Source organism: Xiphias gladius, chromosome 18 (assembly GCF_016859285.1).
Source record: "Xiphias gladius isolate SHS-SW01 ecotype Sanya breed wild chromosome 18, ASM1685928v1, whole genome shotgun sequence".
In the NCBI taxonomy this organism is placed as follows: domain Eukaryota; kingdom Metazoa; phylum Chordata; class Actinopteri; order Istiophoriformes; family Xiphiidae; genus Xiphias; species Xiphias gladius.
This window is the reverse complement of record NC_053417.1, coordinates 3049823-3069273: the sequence shown is the minus strand read 5'-3', so window position 1 is coordinate 3069273 and position 19451 is coordinate 3049823. Positions and strand designations below refer to the sequence as shown.

General features: G+C 40.1%; 1 protein-coding gene across 1 annotated transcript; it reads left to right on the top strand.

The window, feature by feature from the left end:
* The first annotated feature begins 5595 nt into the window (after positions 1–5595).
* On the top strand, positions 5596–14942 carry rbbp8l (retinoblastoma binding protein 8-like). The gene is made up of 14 exons (XM_040153852.1): positions 5596–5604; positions 5879–5972; positions 6122–6164; positions 8418–8513; positions 9788–9900; positions 10171–10246; positions 10554–10735; positions 10831–10874; positions 11344–11429; positions 12118–12844; positions 12949–13045; positions 13145–13209; positions 13344–13488; positions 14740–14942. Exons 1-14 carry the CDS (start codon positions 5596–5598, stop codon positions 14799–14801), a joined length of 1839 nt encoding a protein of 612 aa, XP_040009786.1. The 3' UTR covers positions 14802–14942.
* Positions 14943–19451: the final 4509 nt, after the last annotated feature.

Genomic DNA, 19451 nt, shown 5'->3' with positions numbered 1-19451 from the left:
CCGATCCAACAAAAATGGATCTGGTACGTAAAGATACCAGCACGCGGAAAAGAGCCATGTGTGAGATGCTCACTAGAATGGCGTAGGATTGTCTCTGGCATCTGCAACGGAGCCAGAATGTGATGCAATGCCTGCTGTGGACATTGCCTATAATGAGAGCCATGAGAGTGAAGCAAAAAGTTGTGGGCTGTAAAACCAAAGCAAAGGGCTGAAAAATACGTTAAATCTCTATAGAGCTGAGGGGAATCAGTGAATTATTCAAACTGAATGACGCCTTTCACATACAAGTGGTCAATTTTAATATAAAGGCATTTATAATTTTTTTTTTATTCAACTCATGTTACAACTTGTGATGCTACAGTAAGTTCCTGTTTACATAGTTGATTGCTTTTGATTTGACAGCGCTACAGATTTTCCGAGCAACATAAGTCTACTCTAGCAAATAGTTAAATGGTTTTAATTGTGCAACAATTAAGTAGCCTAAAACACTGAAACTAGCTAGCAGTTATTAGCAACTTAGGAAGGACTTTGCACACAAACTTAGTTATGGATTTTTGGGTAGATGGTGCAGTTCAGTCCTGCTAATGATATTGTAGACATTGTAATGTTCTTACTATGCCCAGAATTTCTTGCTTTTGTTTTTCTAATTTGTTAAATGTCTTGCTAACAGTAAAAATCAAGTTACTTCATGGACAGATTTAACTGAATGCATCAACCCAGACAGGCAAACACACTCTCACACCCACATTTATACACTCACAGACATAGCTAAGGTCTGTGTTGTTGTACCCGAAAGCCCTTGAGACAGACTCACCCTGTAAAATACACACATATTCTGATAGGATTGTGTTGTTGTAGCTTTCTGTTTGTTCATGTTACTCATGTTCCTCTCAGATTGGCTGTGTTGAACAGAGGACCAACTGAACTGAGCTGCACTGCACTTCTCCCCTATCAGTTTATGACTGCACAACCTCAAACTGGATGGAAAATAAATATTGCACTTTCCATTTACTTGGAAGCTGAACTGTGCACAAGAAGTGACACAATCAGCTGCTAAGTGTATACAATTCTGAAGGGAAAAATTCTTCCTGAAATGTCTTAGATGTTGGGCATATTGTTCGCATCGTTTTAGAGGCTTTTTAATAATTCTATTTTTATTATTTTGAATTACAATTCTAGTCTTTTAATATTTTCAGCTTGACCACTGAGAGATAAGCTAGTGAGTGAAGGACCTCTGCAGAGAAGGAAAACTGGGCAGCGATGAATTGCAGGCTTGACCTTTCACCCTCGGGTCACCCTGCACACACTCCAGTCATAGTCGCCTGCTCAGCTTCCCAAACCACCCACATGCTTCACCCTTCTAAATGTGACTTCCCTCCAGTGGAGAGTCATTCATAATGACCCCTCTGTAAGTGGAGTAGGGGAAAGTTTTGGGTCATCATAAACTGAAAGGCCTCAGAAAATATTCTGCTCTCACCAAACCTGTGTTGATCTTCCCTCTGCTTCAAGGTTCAGCTGGGCCCTCTTGTGGATGAAAATAAACATTGCACTATTATGTGAGAGCATTCCATTCAAGTCAGCTTTATTTATTGGCATCAGTGGAAGAGAGGGTTAGAATGCAGCTGCTAGAATTTTGACTAAAACTAGAAATTGACCACATTGCACCAATCTTAGCTTCCTTCACTGGCTTCCTATCCAAGTTAGCTTAGACTTTAAGGTGCAACTAAGGGCCTCTAAAATCCTAAATGGGCATGCCCCTTCATATGTGTCTGATCTCCATTGACCTCATATTCCATCCCGTGCTCTCCACTCTCAGAATACAGGACTTCTGTCTGTCCTCAGAGTTACAAAGAAGTCAGCAGGCTGCAGGGCTTTCTCTTATCATGCCCCTTCCATCTTTTCCCTGTAACTCTAAAGTATTTTATTACACTGGGCCCTCTTACTTGTTGCCATTATCATGGGGTCACAGTTTGGTTTCAGTCTCAGTCATAGACAGACTGAGAAAATTGACCACTGTAGCCACTTTGCGACTCTTTGTACTTCTTTTTTTCATCTCTTTGTGGTTACTTTGCATCCTTTTGTAGTTTTTTGTCAATTTGTGGTCACCTTGCATCATTTTGTAGTTTTTTTGTCAATTTGTGGTCATTTTGTGTCCCGTTGTAGTTTTTTTTTTTCATCTCTTTGTGGTCATTTTGTATCTCTTTCTAGTTGTTTTGCATGTCTTTATGGTAATTTTCCATGTCTTTGTAGTTGTTTTGTGTGTCTATGTGGTGGTTTGGCATCTCTTCCTGGTCAGTTTGCCTGTCTCTGTTGTACTTTTATGTCTCTTTGTGGTCATTTTATGTCTCTATAGTAGTTTTATGTGTCTTTTTAATAGCTTTGCAGCTCTCTGTGGTCATTTTGAATCTCTTTGTGGATAATTTATATCTCTTTATGGTTGTTTTCTGTAATTTGAATGTAGAAGCACGCAGGAAACAACTGCCAAAAAATGCATGTGAATGGAATTACACATCATATGTTGCTATTATGTCCAAGGAATAACGTCAGACTGCATTGCATCATTAGATCATTCAAGATTTAATATTCAAGATTTCAAGAATCTGGTTTAGGAATCAGGAAATTCAAAGTTCCACCCTAGAATTCTACCCATACAGACTACATCTTACAGTTTGATTAGAGAATCAGTGTAAGCGTCACTTTACTTTAGTTTGCATCAGTGAACACTAACGATAAAAACATGTAACTATATATTCCTACCATTAACCCTCCCATACTGTAAGTCTAGATATTTATGGTACTTGTGGCAGCAGGGTGTGGCATTCTGTAGGAGAAGAAAGAAAGTGACGATGAAGGTGCTGCCTCAGCCCAGTCAGGCCGGTCATTGGGAAGTGGTGCAGGAATCAGGAAATGGTGTTTTTTGCTTCAAACACGCTTCATACATAGTTTTAAGAGACAACGCGTGTGCCATTGCTATTGTCTGTTGTTTGCCATTGAATTTACATGCCAGTACCGCCATCATTTCACCGTTCACCACACCCTTTCGCTTCTTTATGGCTCATTTCACACATACAGCCGCCTAGAAATATGTACTGTGTGAACAAAGACAGTGTTCAAGATATGACTTCTTTATTGAAAATTAGATCGATGGACACTACAGTTATTATCACACTCCACCTCAGTGGAGCATTGTCATGCTCTGAGTGTTATGAGTCCTGCCATTATAAATTTATTTATGAATATCATTTAATCTGACAAAAATGTCACTTCTGATTCACATGTACCATTGCAGACTTCTGAGTTGGATATTTCTATTTTTTAATCAGTTTTGTCCCTCTATCCCCACAGGGCTTTATGGGGCCGGTTCAGCCAGTTATGTGGGATTTCAGCAGAACAGGAATATCAAGGGAGAACTTGCCCAGGCCTCAGTGTTTGTGTTCCTCAAGGGGACAACCGCTCCGACCGGTTTTCTGGGGTGGAGAGATGAGAGAGGGGAGGGTGTGGGGCGTTCTCCCTCACCTCATTCTCCTTCATTATCGCACTTTCTCTCCCTCTGTCTCTGTATCACTCAGTCCATCTCTGAAGTCTTAGCGACAAAAACAGCACCCGGCAGTAAACATCTGGACAGTCTTCAGCTGTAAGAGGTGAGTTACCCTTGATTAAGCTGTGTTATTGCCTGAGGGCCAGAATACTGCAGATTGGCTGACAGGTGGGTAGAGTAAGTGCAGGTATGTGCGGCTGGGAGTTAGGACAAGGACTGAGCTGACATACAGGAAATGATCATGGCATTATTGGACCTTTCATGGTCATTGTAGAGCACATGTGTGTGTATATGTTTGTGTGTGTGTGTGTGTGTGTGTGTGTGTGTGTGTGTGTGTGTGTGTGTGTGTGTGTGTGTGTGTGTGTGTGTGTGTGTGTGTGTGTGTGTGTATGTGTGTGTGTGTGTGTGTGTTTGTCGGTGTGTGTGTGTGTGTGTGTGTGTGTGTGTGTGTGTGTGTGTGTGTGTGTGTGTGTGTGCGTGCGTGTGTGTGTGTGTGTGTGTGTGTGTGTGTGTGTGTGTGTGTGTGTGTGCGTGTGTGTGTTGTGGGAGGTTTAGGGTCAGGCACCATACTTTCATCACACCATGTTGTTGTAAATGTTATTCAGGCCTACATTTCAAATACACATACAGCAAGTCTACGTAAAAAATATAAAGCTGCTTGTCAACAGTAAGATACATGGAGACCTTTAATTAAGGATTATGCACAATAGAACAACTCAGCTTGACTTTTATATATTCTCAAGGTTTATTTCTGATGACATTAGAGATGAGAGAAATATATACAAGCTTTTGTGTGTGTGTAGGGTGGAGCTCAAGTGTACCAGATTGGGTTTTACATTAAAATGTCTCAATAATCATCATTACTCTTCATTTATCATTATTTTCACAAAAAGCCATATTCTCTCAATATACATTTGTCCCGTGGTTGTCACAGTTTAGTGAGTGACCAGATAGTTTACTCAGTATCACTCTCCACTGATAGTCGTTCCAGTCACATTATCAGTCAGACAAGTTGACAATGAAAAGCCAGAGGATTTTTGAAAGCAAAGCAGCTCTGACAGTAGCTTCCAATGGCATTAAATAGACCCTGGCTGCTCAATTTGTACAGAACAGAATCCAATGATACTGTGTGACAGCAGTAAATGAGGACTGAACACAAAAACTTCCTCTCATACCCTCAAGTCTGTTTTCAATCGAACAACAATGCTTCCAATGGATGGGAAGTGTTTGAGAAAGACTTACATTTAAGCTGCAGCAGTGAGATATGCTGCCAGTTTGTTATCTGAACAGCCTTCGTCTCTATAGGTGCGTGGCATCTAGGACTACATATTTGCAAATATCAGGGTAATGCTTCTGTCAATAGTGGGAGAAGTGTGATATAGTAGTGATAGAGTTTAAGGATGAATATGTTGGAAATACAGTGTAACTACATAGAAATAATAGTTTGTGTGTGTGCATGTGAGTGTGTGTGTGTGTGTGTGTGTGTGAATAATGATCTAGAGATAGCAGAGCAGGCACATAAAGGCAGACAGGTCTTTTCTTGCTCTGCTGAGGTGATTTGAACAGCCACTTGCCTGACGTATCCTAACATGTCGAGAGAGCCTAATCCACGCTGATCAAAATACTTAATATTATTCAATGCATGTATTTGTGCTTATAAGTGATCATGTGTATGTATGTGTGTGTGAGTGAGACAGAGAGCAGAAGTGACACACATTAAACATGTCAGTTTGCAGGGCAACAAAGTCACTTGTTTGCACTGAGACTTTCAATTGACAAATTATCTTATTATGTTAATGTGTAGCAACACTGTCTTAAATTGACACAATGTGATACACATACAGTATATGCCTACACATTCACACATGCACAAACTGTAAAAGCTATGTTTTATGGACTTGACACACTGCAGACTGAAGCCCCACACCTGGCCGTCCATTACCATTTACCTGGCAGGACCAGTCTAGCTAGTTTTAATCATCCTCAATATAACAACGAAATCTGCTCCCACATTTGGGTAACAGGGACAGCTTATGAAAGTGCAGTGCCAGCAAAGTATGCGAGCTGTACTGTATGTCGTCAGATGCACAACAGTCCTCAGGCTATAACGCCTGTGCACTTAATAACTCTAACTGGTTCTCAATGTTTTTCCTCCATCAGTAGTTTGAATTTTATTATTTTGTAAAGCGCTGGACTTAGGATATGTATTGTCAAGTGTTGTCACGTCTACTAGATCTAAAAAGAAAATCAGTTTAAGTGCATTCGGTACTGTTTAATTTTATCCATCAAAGATATGGAAAAACATTTTATATCTTTCTGTATCTGTCTTTTCTTCTACAGCCAGACTCACAGTCACAGGTGATCGCTTCAGCAATGGAGTGCTTCAACGAACTGCTCCTTAAACTGCGGGAGGTCCACGAGCGAGAGGTGGAGGGTAGGTGGAAATCATGAAAACAACAGTCATTGGTAACAGAAAAAAAAGAGAGAGAAAAGTTGTAATGCAGCTTTTAATACAAGTATTTAAGAGAATTTGTAGGAATGATTTCACCACAAGTCCCAACCAGATGTGTTTTTGACTTCCAGGTTGGCAGGTGAAAGTCCAAGAGCTGTCCAACAAGAAAGGCTGGTGTGTAGATTCTTCACCTCCCGGAGATCTTTAAATGATTTAGACGACACTGACAAGATATTCAAGTTTAGCAATACCCAAGTTCATCCACAGTGAGAGCTCAGCTAGGGCCTGAAGTGGTTGAGGACTAGGCAGGCATGCTGGTCCTGCACTTACTACTGCGTTCGTTCATGTCATGTTTAGCTTGTGAGGAAGCTCATGTTGTAACAAGTCATTCAGTCTGGTACTGAGTCACAAAATTGTTTTCCTTTTTCTCAGTAGAACTAGTGAAAAAAACAACTGGCAAATGAGTAGGATTATTTTAGACTCTTGATACAACTGGAAGTTTATTAAAAAAGTATTTCTAATTCAAATGCTTTAGAAGCAAGTGAAATCAATTTATCACCATTGGAACATTGTTCCTCTTAATTTGGCTCAATACCTGATTAATTAACCTATTAAGAAGGACAATCTATGTCCACATGTACAACTTGTGGGTCAACTAGGTAATTTACACATTGTGCCATACAATGTATTTCACATTATCCTTTTCAGAACACTCATGTTTACTTATTATGTGTATTCTTGGTCCAATTTGACTACTGTAGCTTGTACTGTAAGTTCAATGCTGTTCATCACTACAAGACAATATCTGCTTGTCCATGCTTGCTGCTTCAATTCACAAGGGGACAAAAAAGACCAAGATGGCTGACATGGAAGAAATATAATCAATATATTAAAAGACCACAACTAAAATGTAATAATCACCTTGATATATGTATAGATTTTTATACTTTATTGTAAAAACAAAATTCACTTTTTTTTACATTTTGCGATGTTGCAGTCTCATGCTAAAATCATTCAAATTATTTTTTTTCCCTCCGACCATTTGTTATGACCCTTGAAATTTAGCTCAGGCGCCTCCCATTTCCCTTGAGCATCTTTGAGATGTTTTTGCATCTTGATGGAGTCCAACCGTGGTAAATTCAATTGACTGAGCATGATTTGGACAGGCACACACCTGTCTATATAAGGTCTCACAGCTGACGATGCATATCAGAGCAAAAACCAAAAACCAAGCCATGAGGTCGTAGAAACTGCCTCCAGAGCTCATAGACAGGATTGTGTTGAGGCACAGATCTGGGGAAGGCTACAAAAAAATTTTCTGGTGCATTGAGGGTTCCCAGGAGCACAGTGCCCTCCATAATTCTTCAATGGAAAAAGTGTGGAACAACCAGGACTCTTCCAAGAGCTGACCACCCGGGCACACTGAGCATCGGGGAGAACGGCCTTGGTAAAAGAGGTGACCAAGAAAGTGATGGTCACTCTGGCTGAGCTCCAGAGATCCTGTGTGGAGATGGGAGAAACTTAGAGAGGGACAACCATCACTGCAGCAGTCCACCGGTCTGGACTTGGCAGAGCAGTCAGAGGGAAGCCTCTCCTCAGGGAAAGACACAGGAAAGCTACATGGAGTTTGCAAAAAAGCACCTAAAAGACTCTCAGACTGTGAGAAACATGATTCTCTGGTTTGGTGAAACCAAGATAGCATAAGGCTGCACCATAACAAAGTGTGAAAAAAGTGAAGGGGTCTGAATACTTTCTTTCTGTAACATGTCTAGAGGACTATAACTAACTACATTTACTCAAGTACAGTTTTGAGGTACTTGAACTGTACTTGCAGTTTACTTGACTACACCACATTTATTTACAGCAGCAGTCTCAGTTAGTGGGTAATTTCCATGTTAAGACTTTTCATACAAAACATGTAATCAGTTTATGAAATATGAATACCTCTTTCACCACTGGAGAAGAGGAAAGTAATATTGGAAGTGGATGATATGGAAGTGCAGCAGCAGCAGCCACTGAACTAAATAGGAAATAGAAGATATCTTAAGCAGTCTGATGGAGACTTGGAACCCATTTGAGTCTGATTCTTCAGCCACACTGCCTGTTCCATTGGGATGAAATTTCAAGAAAAGTTGTATTAAAGTTGTATCTCACTCACTGTACAAAGACTGATATACTATCTGACTGGCATTGTGTTTTCACAGTAGACCAATTCTTGTTTTTTGTGTGTGTGTGTGTGTGTGTGTGTGTGTGTGTGTGTGTGTGTGTGTGTGTGTGTGTGTGTGTGTGTGTGTTTGTGTGTGTGTGTGTTGGGTGTGTGTGTGTGTGTGTGTGTGTGTGTGTGTGTCTGTGTGTGTGTCTGTGTGTGTGTGTGTGTGTGTGTGTGTGTGTGTGTGTGTGTGTTTGTGTGTGCATGCATGCAAACAGTGATACAAAGCGAATGGAGGAACTGTTCACCAGAAACCAACAGATGAAAGAACAGCAGAGATTACTCACTGAGAACATCAAGACACTGGAAAACAGGTACCGATGCTATGTTCTGCTTATGTCTTGCATTGTAGCATACAGTAAGGGAGTCAAGGCCTCAACATGAAAATGTCATTTGGAAACGATAAAGGAAAAGTAACACTTGAAGAAGAGATAATCTCTTCTTGCTTTATAAATATTAGAAAAAATGAACCAGTGTAACTTCTGCTGATAAAGGGCCACGGTGGCCACAAGTACCAATTATAGGATGATGGTAAATGCTAAAACATAGTTTAACAAAAGTAAAAGTAGGGAAAGCTCATCAAGTCAGCAGAGGCAGTAATATCAGCCGTAAAGGTAGACAGCATTTGCCAACATACTCGATCAAGTAAGGACGCGGCAGCAAAACCTCTGAGTGTACTGTGAATTCAACTTTTCATTTCTAAAAGGAAGAATGTGTTATTTCTCTTTCGAAAGTTAAATAGTCTCTTTTTCCAGTAATATCATGTCACATTCTATACATAGACCCCATGAAGCTTTCAGTCGTGTTTTGTTCTCTCTTTGTTTTGTGTATGTGTAGGATTTGAACCAAACAGACTTTGGCAACTCCCAGTCATAGCATCAAAAAGATACTGTTTCAAACAGCAATGCCACAGAATCTTCATCAAATTTGTTGCATTTTTCAGAATGTATTTCATCAGAATAATTTAAAAGATGTTATGGTAAAATAAACATTCTACACATAGGGGGCTTTAATTACATCATCCTCTGATATAATAGCTACCATGAATTTACAAAATGTTTACCGTGCTACATAAAATTTCTTGAGCACAACCTTAAGTATAATGCACACCAAGGAGATTACATGGGAATTAAAGCTCGGGCATGCGTTTTTCAGCGGCCACTTACAATTATGGGATAATGCTGGAGGCTAAAACCCACTGAAACAGTAGCATAAGTAGAGAAGAGTCATAAAGTCCATACATTGATTGAATAATAAAGGTAATACTTCCATATTTACCTAAAGGTTGCCACTTTGGGCTACTGGTCAAACCAGACAAATTAAGACTGTAGCAGCAAAACCTCAGAGCGTATTGAACTGGGCAATAGTTTGTTGTATTACTTATCAGAGGAAAATTGTGATATTTCTTCTTTCAAAACGTAGTATTACATAGTCTTGCTTTAATGGACTGTTAAATGTGTGTTTAGCTTAACAGGTTGATGCATTTAGTACCTGAACATTAAGATGATGAGTACTATACAGCGTTGTCAAATCAGTCTAGTGATAAATTGTGTTTGTGATGTTGTGTGGTTTTCTGCCGCCTGTGTAGGCTGAGAGCCGGTTTGTGCGACAGATGTTCAGTAACTCAGGAGGTAGCCAACAGAAGACAGCAGGAATATGAAGCCTCACAGATAAAGAGCCTCCAGCACATCTCTCAACTGGGTATTCTGTTTATGTCTTTCTAATCAATGATCCAACCATCCATCCATTTGTCCACCACTTGTCGCTTATGTCATATTTCTGGTCAGTTTTACATACCTCCTAAAACATTTAAATCAATTTCTTATCCCTTCTTTGTATCCTGGCATTTGGTGTGTGCTTATAGCAACTTTCTTTCAACTTCCCGTCCAGGATTTTCCTTTCCACCAAAAACACATTTTAGACAGCTTGGATTTTAAGTTCTCTGACCCTGATTTGTGGTCTCTGTTGTAGCGGGAGAGATGAACAACATGAAAAAGGAGAACAAGAGACTTAGAGATGAAATCAGGAATTTAAGAGCAGCACTGGCGTGAGTATAAGGTGTTTGATTATAAAGTTTTAGGATGAGTCAACTTCGATCTTCTATCTAGAGGAGACTTTAAACAACTCATTTTTTTTATTAACTTTGTTATTATTCAACGTATTTCTCATAGAAGTAGTCAGTGCGGCAAATGTGTAACCGCTATATATTTGTGTGCGTGTGTGTGTGTGTGTGCGTGTGGTGTGTGTGTGTGTGTGTGTGTGTGTGTGTGTGTGTGTGTGTGTGTGTGTGTGTGTGTGTGTGTGTGTGTGTGTGTGTGTGCTTATGTGTGCTTATGTGTGCTTATGTGTGGCAGAGGTCACAGTGACCACTCCTCAAACAGCAGCACCACCACAGAGGTCAAACCAAACAGCTCCCCAGACCTTTCATCCTCTTCTGGACCTGTGTCCCTCATCACCCTAGCAGCCAGCAGGGCCAACAACCAGCCATCAGATGGCGATGTTGGAGTGAAAACTGAGACAGACCAAAGAACTGAAGGTGAGGATAAAGAAGATCTGGGATGAGGAAAACCTTTTGCTTGCTTGTTTGTTGATTGTCATGCTCTCATTCTTACACAATTTCTCATCAAACAGAAACTGAACACAAACAATTGAGAGGGATGAACAGGAGCCACTTTGTAAGTTTCCACATCAGCTTGCTCTCACTCATATAAACGTTTAAATAGTCTAATACTTTGGGAAATTCTCTTATTCGCTTTCTTGCTGAGAGTTAGATAAGTAGATCAACACCACTGTCATATTCGTCCAATAAATGTGAAGGTGTAGCTGGGAGATGGTTAGCTTAGCTTAGCATAAAGAGCGGGCAAGGGGGGGGGGGGCAGGTAGCCTGATTCTGTCCTCAAGTTAAAAAGACATTCACCTACCAGCACCTCTGAAAGTTCCTTCAGACAGAGCCAGGCTAGCTGTTTCCCTCATTTCTGTTCTGTATGCTGAGCTAAGCTAACCGTCTCCTGGCTGTAACTTCATATTTAGGGTACAATGCTCTTGGAAAGAAAGTGTTTTTTCCCCAGATGTCAAACTATTACATGAATTTATGGATAGCCACAAGTGTGTCATTTCTTTTGCTCTCTGTTCTTCTTCTCTCAGGACTCATACAAGCCTCTTTCACTGTTGACACTTGCATCACCGTCCTGGAAGACAGAACATTGTGTTACCCGAGCTGGAGAGAGGAGGTGAGACAGATGGACATAGGAGATAGCAAAATGGGCCGTTGTGCCAATATATAAGAGTATGTAAGTGATAACTGCATTGAACAGATCAGTGACTGGGCCCCAACACTCAGCTTCAATCATTCATATTACAGACCACAAACCAAGTCATAAATCTTGGTGTTGTCATGGACTTAGATGTAAATTTTAAGACAATTACAACGTCAGCCTACTGTCACTTTAAGGACATATCCAGAAGTAAAGAACTTGTGTCTCAGCAGGACCTAGAAACATTTGGTTTAATCTTCAGTGGGCTCGACTGCTGAAATGGTGTTTTTACAGGTCTCCCTTCAAAGTTGATCAGAAAGCTGCAGCTGAATCAGAACCTTGCTGCTACAGTCCTCACTAAGACCAAGAGATCCTACCATTGGTTTATAAACTACTGATGGTTTAGGGCCAAAGTACATATCTGATCTGCTACTACATTCTGAATGATCCAGACCTCTCGGATCATCCAGGACAGATCTGCTTAGTGATTAGTGTGTGTAAACTAAACATGGAGATGTATCATTCAGTTTCTATTCACCACATATCTGGAACAAACTCACAGAAAAGGTCTTAGGTACTGCCCAACACTATGGCCTAATGACCTGTATGGACATTTTAACCTCTCCCTGTCTGACCTCTGTTTCTCCTTACTTAGAGTACAGAGTATTGAAGTACTGGACCAGCGATCCTCCATCCCTCCCTCCCTCCCTCTTGAGAATTCTTCTTCCTCAACCGGTGAAGAAGTCAACCCCACTAGACATGTACTCCACACTCCCGTCCCCTGCCGTCCTCAACCAATCAAAAGCAGCCCTGTTACCTTCCCCTGGCCCTTATCTGAATCCTCTGACTGGGTTACTGTGGCTGCTGCAGGCACCAGCCAGGTGATGCAGCATTCTTCCAAACCAAATCTGCCACGCTTTCCTAACCTGATCCCAACTAGCCTACATGCCAGCCCTAGAAGGCAGGTTTTAGGGTCTCCCTGGCCAAAACACAGCACTTCTCAGGCCCCTGTAAGAGAGCCAACTTTGGTGTTCAGGTTAAGGAGTCTGACAGAGCATGTGGAGAGTCAAATTAAGCCCCAGGAGAAAAAGGAAATTCAGGTAACTAAGGCTGAGAGAGTCTCTGGAGAAGGGCTTAAGGAGATGAACGAGGGGCCGCTGGACCTATCGGATCATGGAAAGTCCAAATCCAGCCAAATGGCAAGGGATGATTCACCCTTAGGCTTACAAGGTGGAGAGAGAGTACAGAAGAGTCCTGGCAAGGATGTGAAGACTAATACATCAACACATGTACTAGTGTCATCACCTTCGCCTGTTGTCCCACCTTCATCCTCCTCTACACTACCAGCCAAACAACAAGAGGAAGAGCCTACCAACGACCATATCTACAAGGTAATTTCACGCCCTCTGGAAATAAAATTAAAAGACAAAGACATTGGGCTGAGGTTAAAGAGGGAACAAACAGGATTTACAGTATGATGGTCTCATCACAGCAGGCAATTAAAGATCAGGAGCAGAAAGAGGAGATGAATGGAAAGACAGAGCAAAGCAATGAAAAGAAGGTGCCTGTCCTCACTATATCATTACGCCCAGGTAAAGAGCTTAGATTCATATGTATCTTTGTGTGTTGGCATCAATATATTTACTGTGCACAAATGAATAATACTTACTCATCACATGTTTCTGTAACAGTAGTAGTGCTGGAGACTCTGAATTCTGCTATGCAAAAGCAAGACGCCTTATCATCAAATGGCAAGGTAAGGTCATTCAAGCCAGCGAAGCAAATACAGTGGAGCTTCTGTTAGCATACATTTGCTCATTCAATATTACTGTTCCCATACGGTAATATTAGCTGTTTTCGAGCCCTTATTTTCCCTCTGCCGCATCACAGTCGTCATTACCAGCAATTGAGCCAGGAAGCAGCTCGGACGAGCAGCTCGAGGAAGAGAGTGTGTCAGGCCAAGAATGCAGCCAGGGCTGCAAGAGGAAGAGGTCATCTGTGGAGACAGAAACCGACCGAGACTCGGACACAGACAGTAGGCATTAGTTCACATTTCTGGTATTTGTGTGTCTTTCTTCCCTTTTTCCTTTCTTTCTTTTCCTCTTGGGTGTGGTCTTCAAATCATAGCACATCTCTAAAGCTTTGCGAGTTAAGATATTTCCCTCCCATGAGCCACATTAATTTCCCTTCCAGTTCTGTGGACATACGTATATTTAAAGGATAGTTCAATATTCAATATACCAGCAATATTTAACAGATCTTGTTTTTTTAAATTACACAAAAATCAAAAGTGTAAAATAATCATGTCTTGGTTTTACAGGGGGTTATGCGCTTGACTATTTTTTCCAGGAAGTAACTGCACCTGGCCAAGAAATGGCCCACCCATAATCCCCCCATAAATCACAGATGTGTTCATTGGTAGACTTTACAGGTGCTAGTAGGTGTTTTTGTTACTTTTGGACAGAGGCAGGCTAGCTGTTCCCCCTTGTTTCCAGCCTTTATGCAAAGATATAATCTCCTGGCTGTAATTTCTGCTGCATTAAGTTATCATAATTATCAGTTTCCAAATAGCATTCACTTCATCATCCAAGTTAGAATTACAACTGAGAAACTCAGATTTTTCTTAAAGCTCTGTTATATCCAGCTGGGCGCGTAACAATACAGAAGTGACTGAAAACCTTTTATGGTTGACACACATTTGCTGAAGTCCGTCATTCACTGTAATTAAACCCGGATTTAATTTTGAATGCAATATTATTGTAAAAGCCAACTCTGTAGTCATACAACTGTCTTGACATGAACGATTGCAAGTTGTACACATGGGAAATTCCAATCTCGACCGTCCATCCCATTTGACATGAACACAGCATTTATATTCAGTGTACAGACATGAGAGTGGTATCAATCTTCTCATATAACTCTGATCAAGAAAGTAAAGAAGTGCCTTTCTCAAAACGTCAAACTATTTTTAGATGTCTTAAATTGTCTGTGCACTGATAAGCCAAAATCCTGAGTGTAAATCAGATGAATGTTGAAGGTCATTATTACGTGATTTCAACTCTTTTAGATGTAGGCTTAAATTCAGCTAGGTCATTCAAATGGACCAGGTCTTGGAAATTACTTCCACTTAAATGATTTGATCCCAAATAATATAACTACCTCCTTCTGTTCAGTCTGTATTCATACATGTATAAAAGTAACTGTCAAAAAAATCTCACTTTTCTGGGCACTGTTTCTCCCTCACCAAAAGGAGTCATTGGGAACAGTTTCTTTTTCTTCCTTACAGACATCCAGCATGAAGAGAAAATCCAGATCACAGTCAGAACTGAAGAGAAGAGCCCTAGCTAAAGAGGATGATATCACATTGACCTGGGGATCTCACTTAAACCCACATTAACTCGGGGGCAGTGCAACTAGCTGAAAAATAGAGCTGAGAAACTGAGAAACAACATGAAATATCATCACCTTATAAAGTTAATACAGCTAACAAATTATCAAACAGTGGAAAATGTACACATCCAGCAGACCTGGAGTAACCTTATTATAAATTTGGAGTCCTGTTTCAGGCCTGTTGAATGTAAGTCCAATATTGACTCTCCTTTTAGCCCTGGTCCCCACCAACTGCTGCAGAAAAATATTCATTTCTTTAGCTGCAAAATGCTCCACTACGTTCACCAGCTGGTCGCTAACTTTGACTGTCTGCTCTTGGGCGCTGGGCAGGTAGCGTGCAGAGGGTGTTTTAGAGTTGTGAACCAAAACAGTAATGTTGCAGGCCGTAAATCCAAAACAATGACTTAGAGGACACTAAAAATCTCCATAGAGCTCAGGGGAAATGGAGAATTGGCTATAATTCTCTATTGGTTTATCATTTGGAGCAACTCATTTCACTTTACACATAGTCATTTGATCCATTGGTGATATGATAATTTTGAGTATAACAGCATCATAGTTTTCCCTGCCTTTGACTCAGTGTACTCTGTAATAGGCTCCGGCTTCCTCTAACGAGCATCAGCAGGAGTAGGTGAATATAAAAGATGAAGGATGGGAAAATAGAATATAACTGTAAACAAATTCAAACGTGGTGGAGACAATGATGAGTATTTGTAGGTTGAAAGTATTTTTTTTTCCCGCTTCTCACTACTTCCTTTATTTGCCACTGAAAGCAGAACACAGTGCCCTCTATCTGTTGCCATAACGCAATCTCTTTTTTAAGCCAAAAAATTGATTGTAGTTACAATTACAACAAGTTTTAGCAACAAACAGACAGCTTGCAGAAGTCAATAGAGTCTCTCAGTGATGGCCTTGTCTGCTTGCAGATATCTAATCTAATTTAATCTTAAAATAAATGTAACTATTTTTTATGTTGAAACACAAATGGAATTTTTGAATAAACAGCAATCAATATAAGAGAAGGCTGTAGTCGCTAAAACTTACTCCATATAGTGTTTGCAGTTATTGGTATATGTCCAAGTCCTGCTAAGAAAAATCTGAATATGCTATCTAGGACATTCCAGTATTAAAGAGTTCCTTCTCTCTCTGTTTGTGGATATAGGTTATTCAAATACAAATTCAGTTTCTATGGCATCACTAAATCCAAGATGAACTATAATTAAAATGAGTCTGTCTGACATCAGACTCTTTCCATCTGAATAAAATTTCCAATTGCCAATACTCAACTGCTAATGTACATGTACTTTAGCATTCTGTTTAGCTCTTTTCAGCTCTCAGTGGAGAGCTGGAACACAGTCAGGCTGAGAAAGTCATACATTTTGCAACACAAAACAGCCCAGTTTCACAATGTATAGTTCAAACAGCCACTCTGAATACAGTATGGCCAACCTAAGACAAGTGCAATAACTTAAAGTTTTCCTGTCCAAACTGAAGACATACATAAATGGTCAGATTAAAATGAAAGTGTGAATCCTGTTCTGTCTCCTCTCAGTTTTGGATTGGTCAAAACTGTTCACCACAACTATTGCCAAAGCAAAACAACCATCACTACTGTCATCCCTCTGCAGTAAAACAGCGCAATCAGTGTTGTTCCCCCTTTCTGAAGCAATGAAAAAGTTCAAAGCCAATAACTAACTTTTGACCTTTGATCTTATATTTCTGATTAAGATTCACTGTATTGTAAAAAAAAAAAAAAGACTATGCCATCAAATTAACAATTCTTTATTATTATCTTTATCCTCAATTAACAGAATTCTCTTTTTTTTCCTTCTATTAAAGCAAAACAAAGAAAACCAATGAGTGTTTAGTCTTCCTCTCCAAACTCATCACACACAATTCAGACAGTATTCTAATACTCGCTGGTACTGCCTGGCTATTTTTGCCACAGAGGCCCCCTCCTCTCGCTTTGTCTCTAAGTGACCCACAAAGAGAAAAGGAAGAAAAAACATGTTCCTCTTCCTCTTTTTCATTTTCAGAATGCACATATTTTGCAAGTATTAACTTTCCACTCACAGCTGTGACAGCTTGTGTTAAGCTGGGCGGTTGGAAGAGATAAAAAGAGAGTGATAGAGTTGGTATAAATAACCTATACTTTTTTAGTAAAGCACTGTAAGGTCAGTGTGTCCATTTTGTGTCATAAAATATCTTTTCAGAGATGAGATGAGGCCCTAGTCAACTGGCAGAATCAGCCAATATTTACTTAAAATATAAAATTTATGTTATATTTCCTTCTTTTCTTTTTCAAAAGTGTGCACTTTTTGCTATCCTGTGTTTCACAACCCCAACACATGCAGTCCTAATGCAGTTATATTGATTTCTACTGTTTCTATCATGTCTCTCCGATGCCATTAGAGTCCATTAAGTACAGTATTTGGTCAATGGTCAGTGGACAAAATAACCTTCCCCTGCCATTCGCATCTCTCTGTTAATTAAAATGTGATTGACTGTTATACTGTAAGAGTACTTTTTGTGTTTTAACAGTGTGCTAATCTAGCAAACTAAATGCTGTTTCGTGTGGTCTTAAGGGACACTGTAGAATTATTAGAAATTGGTGTATGAATGCATCACCTCTGATGCTGAAATAAATTTCTGTTCTTGAATGTTGCTTCTTTAGCACCCAGTGTATATGATTCAGATCTAATATTTCATTCCATAACAAATTTACCCCACACCTCTGATGAGTGTTCTGGGAAACAGAAGTAACATCATGTCTGACATTTTGCTCAGGACATTATGCAAAGCTTTTGTGGTGTGATGATCGAGGATGTAGAAACCAGTGGAAACCATCAAAAGTTTGTCATGAACTGGTCAGATATGATATAACTTTAATTTTACAGGAAATCAGCTCCATAGTCAGCATCCTGTAAAACCATTCTATTCACAGATTAAATTTACACTAGAAAAGATTTTCAGCTAAAGCTACAATTAGGTGACAGAGATGAACAAACAAGTGTTTGCAATACAGCAGAGAATTTGATCTACTGCTTTTAAAATATCGTAGATTTGTCCTGGTTGGTTGTATGGTCACTTATTCACACATAGGAAGTGACAGTGGGAAATTTAAACTAACTTTTTTCTTCCTTTTTCTTTTTTACATTAGTCCTCCTTTTAATGTGAACTGAGACAGTTTTTTACATGTTCGGACTACCAGTTAAAAAAAAAGCCCCAACAAACACATTTTGCGAAGTGCAAACTTTAAACACAGATAATGTTATTATTTGTACAAATATTAATTCTGGTATTCAAGGAAATCACAACAGCCAAGGCAAGTGTCTTGTTGTGTCTTTCTCGTTGACGAAACTGCCAGCCTATATGCATGTAGTTACTATAGGACTCACCACCTGTCAATCCCAACCGATACACGAATTCAAAGATGCTTCTACCAGCGAGAGGAGGGCCAAAGTCATTGTTTTATAAGTCACCAGTCAGTATTGGTACTTGGGACTTGGTACTTGGTACAGGTAAGTCCTACCTCAAGAACAACAGGGCCCAAGTACAGAACTAGTAAGTTCAAGTGGCTAAAGTCTATGTTAAGTCACAACTCACTGGTGTTAAAGTCAAAGTCGAGTTGCAAGTCTTCATTCACAACTCTGCTACCACCTACCATATCTTCCATAGGTTTGAAGACCTCTACTTGTCTTACACTTTAAAAATAATCCATACAAGCAGGAACTATAACAAGATCATGAAACTAGGAAATTATCTACAGTTATGTAAAATAGTGACAAATTGCGGGAAATGGGCAAATAAAAAACAATCCAGTCGTGCTAGAATGTTTAAAGACTGGAATATGACACTGTGTCCCAGACAGCGGTGAGCAGGTGTTCCATCCACAAACAAGTGGCCTCACCGATGTTTGATCAGTTGCCTCTCGAGTCTCTTTGTTATTCTTTCTTGCATTAAGCATCACAGACAGAGTGCTCAGAAAACAAACTGTACACTTTGTTAGGCCAAATACATCTGTCAGTGGATTTGTATGTCATCCACGTGTGCTGTAATTCCCTGTGTAATAATTAAACTATCTGTGGATCTTCAGCCTGGTTAATGAGGAACTCATTTCCCTCTCAAGTTTGAATATAGAGCGCCACAAACTGAGGCCTGTATGTCAGAGTAAAAGGCTCATTGTGCCCGAACCCACACCAGGCAACGTCAGGTCATCTGCAGCTGTGAACAGCTGCTAAACACAGATTCTTTCTCTTTATCCCCCATGCTTTGTTTTTTTTTATCTCGTATTATCCTTCACCAATTTTTGAACTCTTACATTCTACCTGTCTCTGTTTTTTTTCTGATCTCATTCATTTCACTCTTATCACCCCCCACACACACACACACACACACACACACACACACACACACACACACACACACACACACACACACACACACACACACACACACACACACACACCATCTCCACAGTCTGGGTTTCAGAGGGAACTTGGTTTCTAATCCTGACTGTTGATTAAGGATTATAGCTGAAGAGCTGGGAGCTTTCTCCGATGTGTTATTGCTGAGCTGCTGTTGAACCGCCCACGCCTCCCCTCTGCT

Excerpts from the sequence above, each read along its gene's own strand:
- rbbp8l (XM_040153852.1), top strand. Across the intron at positions 8,514-9,787 it reads ATCAAGACACTGGAAAACAG|GCTGAGAGCCGGTTTGTGCG; the intron begins GTACCGATGCTA and ends CCGCCTGTGTAG. Across the intron at positions 13,210-13,343 it reads CCTTATCATCAAATGGCAAG|TCGTCATTACCAGCAATTGA; the intron begins GTAAGGTCATTC and ends GCCGCATCACAG.